Genomic DNA, 14,452 nt, shown 5'->3' with positions numbered 1-14,452 from the left:
GCCTTTTATATGGTTCTCTTCACACGATCCCACATTCGATAGACTTTTCCAGTTCTCCTCGCACTTCCTTCGTACGTATACAGCTGTTGCAATATTGACCCTACACTGTTCATACACGGATCACTGTTACCATTGCTACATCCTTTTTACATCACTTCGATATCATTATCACAGCAGTCACCAATCGTTTACTTCTCCATTATCACATATCATACGACCCACAGCACAGTTCACAATTCACACTTCATAGTCTACACTCCGAACAGCACACAACCCAGCGGAGCACGCCACAGCACATAGCACACCACTTCACACCACATCACACAGCTCACCACAGCACACCACAGAGCACAACACACAATTATAGTTCATAAGTTTGCAAACTGCTTTTAAGCTTCCCGCGAAAACGCCACAAAGTTGCAAACGACAAATTTTTTCAACAAAGTTGCAAATGAAATTTGCGCGTTCGCAGACCAAAATCTCGGTTTGCAACATTGTTGCCTTCCTAAGAGCCCGAACAAAGTTGCAAACGATAAATTTTTCCCAACAAAGTTGCAAATGAAATTTGCGCGTTCGCAGACCAAAATCTGGGTTTGCAACATTGTTGCTTTCTTAAGAGCCCGAACAAAGTTGCAAATGACAAATTTTTCCCAACAAAGTTGCAAATGAAATTAGCGTGTTCGCAGACCAAAATCTCGATTTGCAACATTGTTGCCTTCCTAAAAGCCCGAACAAAGTTGCAAACGACAAATTTTTCCCAACAAAGTTGCAAATGAAATTTGCGCGTTCGCAGATCAAAACCCCAATTTGCAACATTGTTGCCTTCCTAAGAGCCTTAACAAAATTGCAAACCGAAATTTTGCTATCATTTCAGGTGCAACAAAGTGGCGAGCCGTAAAAGCTTCTCTTGCAGGTGCAAGAATCGTGCAAACAATTTCGGAACACCCTGTTTATGAAGCACCGCATCTGCAAGAGAAGCAGATTTTCACGCTGCACCTGCAAGAGAAGTTGCGAGGCGATAATTAGCCTTTCTTGCAGGTGCAGGCCGAAATTCTGCTTCCTTTCCAGTTGCCTGTAACGTGGATGGATTTCGAAGCAATTTTCTTATGAATTGCTGCAACTGCGACGAAGTTGAATAGTCAGGAGTCGGCGAAAAGTAGAGATATTCCAGAAGTAATGTGAAAGTACTGTTGCCGTAGCTTACTTCGTAGTACGAACATTGTGGGACCCACCAACTATCCTGGAGTCCACAGTGACTGGATGGCAGCAGTGATGAAACAGTGTGGATACGATGCAGAAAAGATATACCGCAGTACCCCGTTCTATTCTAAATTCTACAATACCATTCTAATTTTCTAATCACCTACCTTCTCCACTAATGCTTAGTTTACACCTGACGAGTGCTCGAGTGAGCCCACTGTTCCGAGCACTCGCCCAGTCTGAACGCATATTCTAGTGTACTCGGCCGAGTAGCAAGACCGATGACTCGGCCGAGTCACTCGTCAGGTGCAAACCCAGCTTAAGTAGCATTCTAACTCGCTTAGGAGCTAGGAGTTGTAGGCAACTACCCTCTCTAACACCGTTCAAATTCTAACACAATTCCCTCACGCAGGATGGGATATAAAGTGGAATTGATATGGGTAAGAAGTAAATGCAATCACTTTAGAGAAAAATAAAGGAAGCTTTATTCTTTACATACCATAGCAGGCGATACGAGTCGACAGCACGCCAAGATTCCCGCGATATTGACGCGCTGGTCGACGGATATAAACGAATATCGGGAGGAAGATCGGGGAGACGTCGGGTGAGGAATTACGGCGAGTCGATGATAGTGGGTCTTTCGTGGGGTCATCTTATAATACACACACTCGTTTCTCTCGTTGCTGTCTCTGGTCACCGTCACGGCGTTCTCGCGGCCGGCGTCACGAGGTCACGCCAGAATCGCCGCCAATTTGTGAAGGTTCATGATGGTCGTGGCGTCGCCGGGCTGCAGCCTCAGCGCCTCGCTGTACGCTGCCGCCGCCTGCTTGTATTTGCCGTTCAGGTGAAGAATCGCCCCTAAGTTGGTGTGGCTACGAGCCTCGTGGGGCCTCAGGGTGGCCGCGTGCCTGTACCAGATCTCTGCGTCCTCGAGGCGGTCCGCCTGGCGCAGCGCGGACGCGGCCGCCATCGCCAGCTCGTAATCGGATCTGGAAAGTTCGGCCGCGCGGAGCTGCTCCTCCGCCGCCTCCGATAAACGTCCCTGCGAGGTCAGGAACAGCCCTGCAAGCCAGTAGTAGCAACCTGAGAATCATCGTCCCAGAAAGTAACGCTGTTATAATAAATAAGCGGGACTGAACGTCTCGAATGTACCCCAAGCGATGTATTCAGAATGAATGAACATTCTGTTACACACATCCACTTGGATTTACTTATACCCCTTCTACCTATATGCGCCTCCCCCTACCAAATCCCTGTTCACGAATAATACTCCCGGATAGCCAAGATCCGTCAACGGCGTTTCCTAAAAATTCGCCCCGCTACTCGACGACGCGCGCTCATAAATTGCAGGCTGATGTATAGCGCGACCTTTCGCGGGCCACTGCCTAATGACGCGTGCCGCTAAGAGAGATAAACCGCGCCGCTTTTTACGCGCGGGAAATACTACTCGAGCGTGGCTTTTTTTCCGCCAGTAGATTAATCCCGGCCGCAAAGAATCGGTTGACCGATGGTCGCGTGTGGCGCCTCTGAAAAGCAGGCTGCAGAGATTTTCCACGAGGAGCCAAAGGCAGTGAAAGGGGACCGTGGGTCAGCCAAAACTGTCTGACCCAACAGAGGCACTGGGGCAAAAACGACGAGGCTTGGAGTCGCTAAGATTTTCTGGAATCTCAATACCCGTCGATCTACCGCCGACATCTTTAATTTTCCCTAGTCGCCTACGCATTTCGATTAACCTGCTTTATTGTTCTCGTGGCCCCTCTCAGAGTCTACTCGCATCCTCGGGAAACATATTCAAGCGGCATTTATACCGGCTCAAGCGTTCCTCTCTCCTCACCTATCAGACTGCTCTCGCAAGGCTCTCAAAGCATCGCGTAAACGTTGTCCCTTCGATTGCATCGTCGGAGGCTTGTGTCTAAAGTTCCCGGCGTCCTCGCGACGCACAGAGGCTCTCGGCGAATCAATTATACCGCTCGTTACAATGGGAGCGGCGGATGAATCGGCGAACGGCCACACCAATTTGCTCGGCGACCGCGGGGGGCACGCTTAAGAGCCCGGTCGTATTTCATTGCCTCAATAACGATCCGGGCCCTCTTATCGTCTCCCGCCGATAGGTAACCGAGAGAGACGCTCGGGAATCGAGAGGTGGGAGGGGAGGGAGAGACAGAGAAACGCGTGCATTCAATTCCTCGTGCTCGTTGATTCTTTCTCCCCCGCCTCTCGTCCTCGGGCTCGTAATTAGAGAATCTGGCGGTTACACCTTACCGTAATGATGGTGCACGCTCGAATCGTCCGGCGCCAGCCTGCGGGCTCTCAGGAACCACCTCTCGGCCTCCAGCACGCGGCTCGACTGCGGAAGAAACCACAAACGAGCCTTGAATAATTGGCGACACGATCAGGCGGGGGTATTGTTCACGTGGTTCGTCGGGGCGCGGTGGAAACGAGTTTATTTCAATGTGATTGGAATCGCAGTAGGGTCAACTGCACTAGTCATTGGCACTCCTGATTAAAAAGCCAAATGGTAACAAGTACGAGGTTAGAGAGCACCTTTTTACAATTTCTTAGTTTCCTTACACTACAACACTGCCAGTTCCAGTAGGTGAACTACACATTTTACATCTGGCAATACCACCAAAAAATTCTTAAAGGTGGCAGTGGGACTAAGGGCTGAGTTTTAAGTGTTTTCTTAAATTTTCTTATTTTGATAAGGAGGATGAAAAGAAACTGAAATAGAGAGAAACATTTAGCAATGAGGAACTGTTCTTCTAACATTTATTAGGAAATAATAAGTGATTTGGGACAGTATCCATTTTTTTTTATTTTTGTTGTAAAACAATGTTATTAGACCATTTCTTCGAACGGTATAATGCTCGCTGCAACTACTACAATGCAGTGCAATCAAGAAAAACGATGTTTTTAAGAAAGGAGGGGCTAACATTAAAATTGGTTTTCTCAATTTTTCGAAAACGGTATCGAATTTTTGAAAACTTTTAACGGTACTACAACGCGGTACAAAACTGGTACGAACTAGTACAATGATTTTGTAATTTTTCACAAAATGGAGGACAACTTCACACATATGAACTCTTGTTGTGAAAAAGCGAAATCTACTGGGTTTTCAACATTATTTGGCTTCTCAATAATAGGTATATCCATAGGTATCTCATTATGAATGCTCCATAGAACAATAGACATGAAATAACACTTTGATGGTAAACAAAAATAGGTATATACATAAATTATCTTACTTTCTTACTACGTGTCACGTGTTATTTCCTAATAAATGTTAGAAGAACGTTGCTCGTCGCGCAGCTTCAGGGGGAACGCCACTGCAACGGCCTATTTTTGTTTTTCATTAATATATCTTTAAAGCAAAAGATGGGTACACAAGATGTTTTATTTGAATGGGAAGTCCATAATCATCGATAATAACTGAAAATTAATTCCAATTCGGATCTCCGCTTAGGGTGCCAATCCTCGTACAGTTCACCCTGCTTCCCCACGAACGCAACGCGAAGGGATACGGAGATACGGAGACCTTTAACGACGCGTAAATCGTTCGTTCCTTAGGGTCGAGCGTCGTAAAAGTAAGAAGAAAGGGAAATGGAATGGAGGTCTCTGCACGTACGAGCGAACGAAAAGTTCATTGACGGTGCGACGCACCGACAAGTTTTACCGTCCAAGTGTTCCAATTACGCTTCGTATCGTTTACTAGTATTGACTTTTCATCGACCCACGTCGAGCGCGTGACGAGCATCGTAATTCACGCGGCGCGCATCCGCCCGCGCGAGGACTTCCTGCCGCCGGGACAAAGGTAAAAAGCGCTACTCCCGCAGAATGGGGTCGAACAAATTAAGAGCGACACTTTCGAGGCCGTTCCGCCGGAGTAGCGCTCCCGATCCCGTGCAGCTTTCCTTCTGCGAACGCACTATTGTCTCGCAGCGAGGAGAACGAGGGCTGGTAGAATGATCGTTAACCGTGCGACAAATTCGGCTGAATTTAAGGCCCTCCTGGCTCCGCGCAGTACGGCAAGGTTAATATAAAACAGAAAAGAAGGAGCAGCAAACTGCAAAGCGACGGCTCTGTACGGACGTCCAAGTTGGAATTATTTCGTCACACTGGCTCGTTCGTGCGCGCGATAGAAGCAGCGTCAAATTACCAATTTAGCAACGTTACGCCGTGAAACGGTCGGCTGCGCGGGATAATCAGTGTCAATGCATCTACGTTCGCGTGGAACGACAATGCCGATGGAAATGACCAAAACGAGCAACGGCGAGGGGCGCGAGCTCGTTAAAAAAGTAGTCGATAATCGCGTCACGGCGCTTTCGAATTAAAATTACGCGACGGACGGTTAATTGATCGCGAGGTACCGTCGTGGGAAAGAGAGCTGCCGGGCTTTCAGCTCGTGGCAGAAAGCGAGGCACGTACGTGTGGAACATCGCGCGCCTACAGAACACCTCTCTCTTTCTCTCTTTCTCTCCTCCCTCTGCCTCTCCCTATCTCGGTTCAGTGAGCGTAATCGTCGGTCGTGTTAGATATGTTTTCAGGAGAAATACCGTTTTCCGGTCAATGATTGGCCGGAGCACAGAGCGGCCAGTGAATCGGGCCGAATCAGCTTAACTGCGCGCTGTTTCCCGTCGGCGGCTTCCCCCTTTAAGTGATGTGGGTCAGCCGATTCCCCGGCCTATCGCCGGATCCGTCGAGCGAGCCGCGCGCCGCCGCGCCAAAATAGTACTAACTACTTACGTGCCGAGTCGAAGGTTTGCTAAGTGATGCGGGTCGGTACGTGGTCAGACTGGCGGAGAGGATCCAGCTTGGTTATCGGCGGCCGCGCGGTCGCGTTTCATATTCGAGGCGAGAACTTTCGGGGCGTCGTGGCCACCATTTTTCAACCCCCTCCCGACAACGATCGAGCTTCCTCGTGATTTCCGTTGGATCGTCGCGAGCGGGTTTCACGACAGTGGAAAATTTTCTATGATCGCGCGCGACGCGGATGGAAGTCGAACGATACTACGTGGTACACGCCACTTGGCGAACGAGCGAGCAACGCTCTTCCGGACGAGTTGGCGATCGAGAACTCGAGAGATACCGCCCCCAACCCCCGCGGCTGGTTTTTCCTCGGTATCGAGACTGGCCGGCGGCTATCTCTGGCTACGAAATTTCGTGGAATTTCGTGATATCGGCGGGCAGCGGTAGGGGAGAGGGAGGGTGGTAAACTTGGGGAAACTGGATCCCGCACTCTGATGAAAGAGAACCGATCTAAAACTGGTAACTACTTACGTTTCGGGCCAAAAGTTTGCCGTAAGTGATGTGGGCCGGCACGTGGTCAGGCTGGCTGGCCAGACTCGCCTGGAACCACCTCTCCGCCTCGGCGTACTGTTGCAGCCTCGATAGAGTTTCACCCAGCAGATTGTAAACGCTCTGTAAAAACGGGGTCGATCGTCAGGGTTTCCGCGGTTCTGCCGCGCGGCGCTGCCGTTTCTCTTCCCTCCCCTCGCTTTCACGGGAACGCGGGGAATCTCGCGGCGCGATGTCTGACAAGCGATCGGCGAATTCCCCTGGCGTTTACGTCGCTTTACTTTCGCTAAAAGGTGGTCCGGAGTCGTCGAGCTTCCTCCTTCTGGCAAGCCGCGTTAACGCTAGTTTCCACGGATACCTCGAAACGGCCTCGATTCAGATGCAAACGACCGATCTCCCCTTGCCTCCTCGAAAAATGGTGGCCACGAGAGGAGGATATTTGTGGAGAAATCAGGAGAGCAAATGACCGTAGCGTGTCGAATGAAAATGAATCCCTGTCCCTTTTAACGGAGCATCGAACAATTAATATCCAGTCGCGTACGATAAATCCGCCTGGCTGAAAGTAATTGGCCCGGAGGTAGGTGAGAGAAAGAGAGAGAGAGAGAGAAAGGCAGCGAGGGCGGGGGATCAGTTTCGGAAGTTTTCTGATTTTCAGGAGCGACGGCTGCTGCTAATGGCCGACGGAGCTCGGCTGCTACTCACACCTATACGAGTCGTATGGTGGTATCGCGCGCGAGCCAGACACGTACGCGACGTACGGTGGAGGAAAGAGGCGGCGTATACACAGAGGAGGGAACAAGATGGGAACACAAACGACCGTGAGCGTTACGGAACGACTAACACCGAAAAGCTTCTTTCCAAGCGCGCGGGCTTGGCCCCGCGTCCTGGAGTTGTAGGCTAAAACTTTTATGATTTTGTTCGTGCCGGGTGTGCTGCTCGGAAGAAGCCAAGTAAAGGAAAGGAGGGAGAAGGAGGGAGAGAGCCAGCTAGACACTGGCGGCGAGACGAGGAGGGTAGTAGGCGGGCGGGCCAGGGAGGTTCGCGGAATGGTCGGAGAGAAGTCTTTCGCGGGTGGCGAAGACAAATGGCGGGGAGCGTCGGTAAGGGAACGAGGTCGAATATCCAACTGACTCGGCTGAGTCGAGCCCGATTGCCCCGTGATTCGACAGATCCCGCGCCGTTTCCGCACAGATACTTTGCTATCGGATCGAGCGGTAATCTGTATCCGCTCGCGAGCAATCGCGGAGGGATTCATAAGAATTCGATCGACTCGCGGCCGATGATATATCGTTCACGAGCGTGGCGCACGAGCCCCTATTCGTCGGGGAGGATTGGAGGTGGATCGAATTGAAACGAGTCGTGCTCGGACTCGAACATTCCGTGCGTACAATTAAATTCCACGCGGCTCACCGTCCCCGAGAGGAATAGCTTTCGGAAGCTCGGGAAACGGCGCACGTTCGCGTTCCTCAAAAAGCCGCGCGACGTCGCTCGTCTTAGAAACCGTTCCGGCGGCTGCACACGACAAGAGAGAGAGAGAGAGAGAGAGACCTAGTCGCAGCCACCCTCGAAAGGTGAAAGCAATTCCGCGACTCGGCGGAAGTGGCCGCGTCGTCAAAGAATACGGCTTTTTACAAAATGGAACGCGCCCTGACGCATTGTTTCGCGTCATTATTCACTTGAACCAGTTTCCCCGGCGGATGTCTCGCGCTTCTTGTATCCCGACCCCTCCCCCTGCTCTCTGTTGCTCATCCTCCTCGTGGCCGCGCTCCGCTGCTCCGAACCGCTCATAAATTTCGCGGAAAAACCTCGAGCGGCGCACCGTATGGACTACCGATTCCTTCAGTGAAATAGGAACGACGCGTCGTTGAATAATTCCAGGGCGAAGGCACTGCAGGATGCTGGCCGCTGAAAAATTTACGAACGCGTCGAAGGGAACCGCCGACGAACCCAGGAACGCGCTAATGCGCTCGAGAAACGTAAATACGAGCGGGGCTCGCGGGGGCGGCGAAAGAATGCGAAGAAAGTTTAAGCTCCCCTCCCCTGTGCGCGAGGTCTCGAAACTCCATTGTACGGAGTCATTATTCACTTGGACTACTTTTCAAGAGCATTACGCGCGGCCGCCCCTTTCAGCCGTCGGGATAGCGCCGCGCCGTTCCGAGTCCGCTGGATGCATGTCTTTCGCAGCCTCGCCGTCATCGACGCCCTCGTCCGCCATTGTTCCCGCGTAATCGCCTCGATCCTCTTCCAATTTCCCTGCCCCTCCAGCCGCGCTCCTGACAAATGCATCGCGAAACGCCTCCCTTAGGTCATGCTTTTCACCAGTCGATCTTGTTGGGAAGATCACGTGACGCGTTCAGCTCCACTTTCACCATGGGGGATTGTGTTTGCTGTAGGAAGGACTTCCTATCGATTCGGAGAATTCCTATTCAGGGCCCGATCTAAGTAGCTCTTCCGTCACTCTGGGCAGAAATCATTTTTGCCGCCCTTTATATTTAATTATAAAGAATTATTTTAAAGTATAATTTTTCACAGTCAGTGAATTCGTTTTAGGTAGGGTAAGCAGGCCAGTAGATGGAGTTTTAATCTGTATTATTGTGTTTTTTATTTTGTAGAAAAAACGTTTGTAGTTTTATAAAACGTTTTATACGTCTAGCCAGACACAGGGCCATCTGTTGGTTCTAAACTGTCCATCTACTGGTGATACGGGCTATGAGTAGAATCTTCAGCATTTTATGCTTAAATACATTAGTCTTTTTACTTACAGTAATTTTTTTCTTTAAATTTATACATTTTTACGTGCAACGCTTTTGATTTTTTTTCTAATACAACAGATATTTCTAAGAAACACCTTGATGTAAACATCGGAATCCGCTAAAGCGTCCAACTACTGTCCTGCTTATCCTATCTGTTTAATACTAAAAGCTTTTTGTTTTATAAAAAATGTAACAAAACGAAATAAAAAGTATTCACTTTTTTCTCGAGTTTTTAGAAAGTTTCACTTTTTTATTGATTTTAATTTTCTATTTCTACCGATTTTGACGCTCTGAGTTGCCCTGCTTGCGCTCCCCGTATATCGGGCAATGTTCGTATTCGGAAACACGATTTAAACACTGCGCGAAGAATGTACAAAGAACTCAAGCTACTCGTTCCGGGGGCCATTGTTCCTCGAGTGGAAATTAGGCTGGTAACGCGCTTACGTAGAAATCCTGACGATTCCAGGTCAGTCTAACAAGGAATTCAGCCCTGGCGTGGATTCGGCGGGGGCGGCGGCGTTGCAGTTTATCCTTCTCCCTTTTTATGTCGCAACTTCGCGATATCGGGGGAAAGTCTAGCTCCGGCGACGTCCCCTCGGATGAATGGTTAATCAAGCCCCCGGAACCCGATTTAGCGCGCGAGCTGCCTCGTCGGGGAAAATTAACAGAACATTTTCCTCGAAATTTTCGGATTCGTCGAATAGTCGCCGCGCTCTAAATTAATATCGCTGCCGACGAATAATTAATCAAGCGCGCGACGCCACGGTCCGCCAGACAGCGTTAAACCTGATAACTCGGGACGCGCGTATCAGTGCGAGGCGCGATTAAAACGTGTCGGAAACTCTGCGCGAGGTACATCTAAACACTTGTCAGGCGTTCAGAGTTTCATCCCGAAATTGAAAATCCCCCGTTTGCAACGTGTGAGCCGAACGGATGGATTCCCTTCGCCGTGGATGAGCCGTCCCACCTGGCAGCGCTAATCGCCCACTTCCGGCGGCCAGTCTCGCGAAGCGATCCGTGAATTATTGGCCTCATCGACGATGCTCGCCGGCAGAAGTTCGGCCACCGAACTGTTGGCTCGGTTAATTCGCCAATAATTACGTTCGTGGGTTTCGCGAACAGTGGAACTCGGCCAGCTGGGGGAGCTGGTCCGTCGATGCGCGAAGGGTTCGAGGCGGTTCCAGACGGGACGTCACGTCGTCATTGTCGTCATTGTCGTCATTGTCGTCGCCGCTTGTGCGCGCACCGAGTCGCGAGCAGGGGACAAACAATTAGGGCGGTAAGTCGAGCGGGCCAATTAGGCTAGTGACTCTCTCTCTCTCTTTGTGTTCGAGGGTTGAAAGGGGTGGCGGCGGGAGAGAGAGTAGAGTGCGATAGGCAAGAGGACTAATCGCCGAGAATAATTGGATTAAATTGAGGGCTCGCGTTTCGCGCATTCGAAATCTGCCCCTTGCCCTAATCTTTGATTTACACCGCTCGCGGAAGACACGCGCTAACAATAGGAGATGGTCACGTGGAGGAGAGACCGGGGTAGGTTGTAACACGGGGTAAATTGTAACATAAGTAAAATCTTTTGAACGACAAATCTGGTAACCCACAGCATACGAGAGCTGCTTGACGATATTAGCACCGTCGGTTTTAGTGACACAAACGAGCGTTGTGTATTCATTTTGTGGTTATAGCCCAGAATTTTAGTATTTAGAGCACGTTAGTAATTGTTGTCTTAGTTATTAGAAACCGTTTGAATTTTTGCTTCTTTGTCGCAAACGAATCCAGTACACATTGATTTATTATAATGTGTACGCATTTTAGTAATTTGATGTTTAGCTACTACTTACTCCGCTCTAAATGGTGATAAAGCAAACTATTTGCTGACACATCGGAAAAAAGATGCTCTAGACCAACAACAGGACAATCGAGAATCCAAAAAGTAGAAGAAAAAAAAGTATAAAGGCAAAAGTAAAGAAAGCGAAGAAGATTTTGATGGAATCAGATGAATAAATAATGATTGTTTAACTCATATATATCAAATGTTTAATAGGGTAAACCAACCAGTGTATTACCGAATTGTTGAATCTATGGAGCTTTGAGATTAATACTTGAATTACTTATTCTTATCGTAATTTAAAAAAAAAAACAATTATAAAATGCAAAACCTGTAGAAACCCAGTAAATGACCGCATACTTTTAATAAGAATTGTACTTATTAATGTTTGCTTAATACACGTAACTAAAACATAGGATATTTAAAGTGCAACTACACTCCATTTATAAACATATAATAATGTTTAAATTTATAATTGACATTTCTTTGCCTAATGGTCATTCACTGGTATGCAGTCAATTACTGGTTGGTTTACCCTAATGATCCGTGTTTTCATTTATATTTTTTAGAAATGTTTATTTGTGTTCATATTTGTAGGTATTTAAATAAGTAAAACAGATGTGTTACAATAAAATTTACCCCGGATTGGGGCACATTGCAACAAAGGTTCAGATTCGTTAAAGATGAAGTTAGACGTCTAATTGTCCAAGATTTTGCCACGTACTTTCACGCGATCAATTCACCACATATGTAAGCAGTAAATCACGCAAATTATTTCCTGATCGAGGAAACCACTTTCGAGAAAAAAAACTATGAAAACTTTTTCTGTTACAATCTGCCCCAGGCTCCCCTACCTACGTGTCCGTTTTTGCCACACGATGGAACAGCTGCGGCGTCGCGGAACATTGATAATTCAAAAAAGTAGCGACAATCATTAACAATCCCACATTTTACACCGACCTATCGATTGCACGCGCCGGCCAAATAACCAATTTGCCATCAGTAAAACTTTATAATAACTCGCTTGAACAGGCTTGAAGTTATAGGTAATGCAATATTCCCGTTTCCCTCGCCCAATGTGTTCCCATTAAAAAACAGAAATCACCAGTCCCCGCCCACGGCCGAAGCTCCCCAACGATTTCATTCGAACCGCACCGGGGGGTTCGTGGCGCGGACGAAAATATAACGGCGCGGAAGCGTCGCGATTTACAACGCAAACGGCGACTCGCATAAATATTCAGGCCGGGGCTTCGGCGGATTAAGATATATTCCCGACACGTATGCAGGTAACGACGCGTGCATGCAGTCGGTCGAGCGCCGGATGAAATAATTTCTCCACTCTTTCCCTTCGCTATTCTTTTTTTTTTCCCTCGTCCCCCGCTGTCGCATTTTTGCTGTCCCCCGTGGGGTTTCGCGGGCGCAGATTTAATCGGCCGTGCACGCGCGCCGCTTAATGCTTCGACGCGACGCCGGCAGCGTGACACTAGACGCTTCTCTTCTTGCCCGCGAGCTTTAATCCCGCGGACTGCTACGCCACGTCACGAGTTCTGGTTCACCGAGGCCATTTGGCAAAACTCGACGGAAACTGCGGTCCTGTTAATCGCGCAATTATTACACCACTGTTCCCAGCGTCTCTCCCGGCCGGGAACACCGGCTACGTCCGGTTAACGACACTTCTTGGGTAATGAATCGACCCTGCAACTTGGGGATCGTCGCTGGGGTGGATCTCTGCGATAACGTCGAGGAAAGGGGAGGATGGAAGCGTTCCTCTCCGGTGGAAGTTGCCGCGGTGAAACGAGTCCGCGACCACGGTTGCTATTTTTCCGTGAAAGGGTCGAAGGGAGAGTGGGATAACAGAGGACACGCTCGCCCGCAGAGTCGACTGTCTTTCCCGTGTACGTGGCTCTTTTAAATTGGAGGGAAACTCTCCCACTGGAGGGTGATACTTTGGCAGGTTTTCCGAGGTGTTTGGCGGGGCGCAAAAAGCTGTGGAAACGCCGCGTCGGTAGCTCGCGGCGCGTATGGTAATTCCCGAATTAATTCCGCCAGCGGAGTTGCATTAAATTCACGTTAGCCGGGCGAGCGCGAGCTTGCACACGCTCGACTAGAATAAACAATATCCGCGGAAAGGGAAAATTGATCAAACTCCGACGGGGGAAGCCGGACGAAAGTTCGGAAAATTATTTCGAATTCGCCGCGACCGGGCTTGTATTAAATTTACATTAGATAAATACGCGGCGGTCGGCGCGGTGCAAACAACCGTTCTCGCCGCCGGCAAATTGTCCGACCGGTTTCAACCCTGCGCGTCGCTAATTTACGGCAGTCAACCGCGGTCGAATCGATCCTGCCCCGTAAACGCGCGATACCGGCGCGTCCGGCCGAACGAAGAAAAGAAATCTGCCAATCTACCGCGCCCTCTGTTTCTCCTCTGTTGATTCGTCCGGACGCACAATCGCTCCCCTTATCAAACGGATCGTTTCTCAGAGACGATCCTCCGGAGACGACGCGTCTCGATTCCCTCCCGCGAACCGAACAATCAGCCGGCTGATTAAGAGAACGCGAGGCGGAACGGATTAACTTCTGTCTGCTCTCCGATTGATGTTTCGATGGCCTCTGCGAGCTTTCGCATCGAGCCTCGTTGCTCGCCCCGAAGTGTACCGGCGTAATATCGAACTCGACGGAGGATTGCTCGCGGGGGCAAATTGTAATTCGTCTTCCCGGCTTCATAGATCAAGCAGATTTTACGGCTTGCGGTGCTGATCGAGGAGAGGAACTCATGGCAGCGAAAATGGAACGAGGGATAGAGAGCTGGGAGCATTAGTTAGTAATCGAGTACGGAGGGTATCGGTTAAAGAGGTAAATTAGCTTGGGTAGCGTTACGTTTGACTAGCTAATGCAAGGGGATTCTAATTCCGGAGAAGACAGGTAGTTTACTAGGAATAAATGCCTTTGCTGACTGAAAATTTGCTGGTTAATTTGCATGTGGAATGAGAGTGGTATGGACACTGTCGTGTGGTACTATGTTCACTCCACAACACCCCCACTGACAGTGAAAGCACGCGAGAATTTTAATTGGTGCGTAATTGGGGATAGTTCGATATAATAAAGTGTGACTGTTAATTCCCCGTGGTTGAATGAACTCGTTCAGGGTTTGTTAAATTTGCAACTGAGTGTCGACTACGAAGGACCACCCTCGAATAGGGACAATGTTCAATCGATTTTCAAACTGTTTATGTAGCACAAAAACTTAACAAACTGAACAAAGTTAACAAGGTGATTTCGAAGGAATTATGGAGTTCGTTGGATACCATTTAAGTGCAGGGTAAAGGCAGGTAATATGAAACGGCACGTAATATGGAACATCGTGAAATTTCGATAA

The 14,452-nt window shown here is 49.0% G+C and overlaps 1 protein-coding gene across 3 annotated transcripts in view; it reads right to left on the bottom strand.

Annotated features, from left to right (window-relative positions):
- Window positions 1–1,661: 1,661 nt before the first annotated feature.
- Window positions 1,662–14,452, bottom strand: part of Tmtc2 (Transmembrane O-mannosyltransferase targeting cadherins 2) — a 175,831-nt gene continuing 163,040 nt past the window's right edge. The window contains exons 8-10 of one of the 3 annotated variants that reach the window (XM_076815902.1): window positions 6,478–6,618; window positions 3,463–3,547; window positions 1,662–2,262 (exon numbers count right to left, since the gene is read on the bottom strand). In XM_076815902.1, the coding sequence (XP_076672017.1) occupies window positions 1,931–2,262; window positions 3,463–3,547; window positions 6,478–6,618 (558 nt within the window). In that variant the 3' untranslated portion in view covers window positions 1,662–1,930. The remainder of the gene's footprint in view (window positions 2,263–3,462; window positions 3,548–6,477; window positions 6,619–14,452) is intronic. The other 2 variants (XM_076815903.1, XM_076815904.1) reach the window with 2 other exon arrangements.

The sequence above is a fragment of the Andrena cerasifolii genome, chromosome 7, assembly GCF_050908995.1.
Source record: "Andrena cerasifolii isolate SP2316 chromosome 7, iyAndCera1_principal, whole genome shotgun sequence".
Classification (NCBI taxonomy): Eukaryota; Metazoa; Arthropoda; class Insecta; order Hymenoptera; family Andrenidae; genus Andrena; species Andrena cerasifolii.
This window is presented reverse-complemented; position numbering and strand designations above follow the sequence as displayed.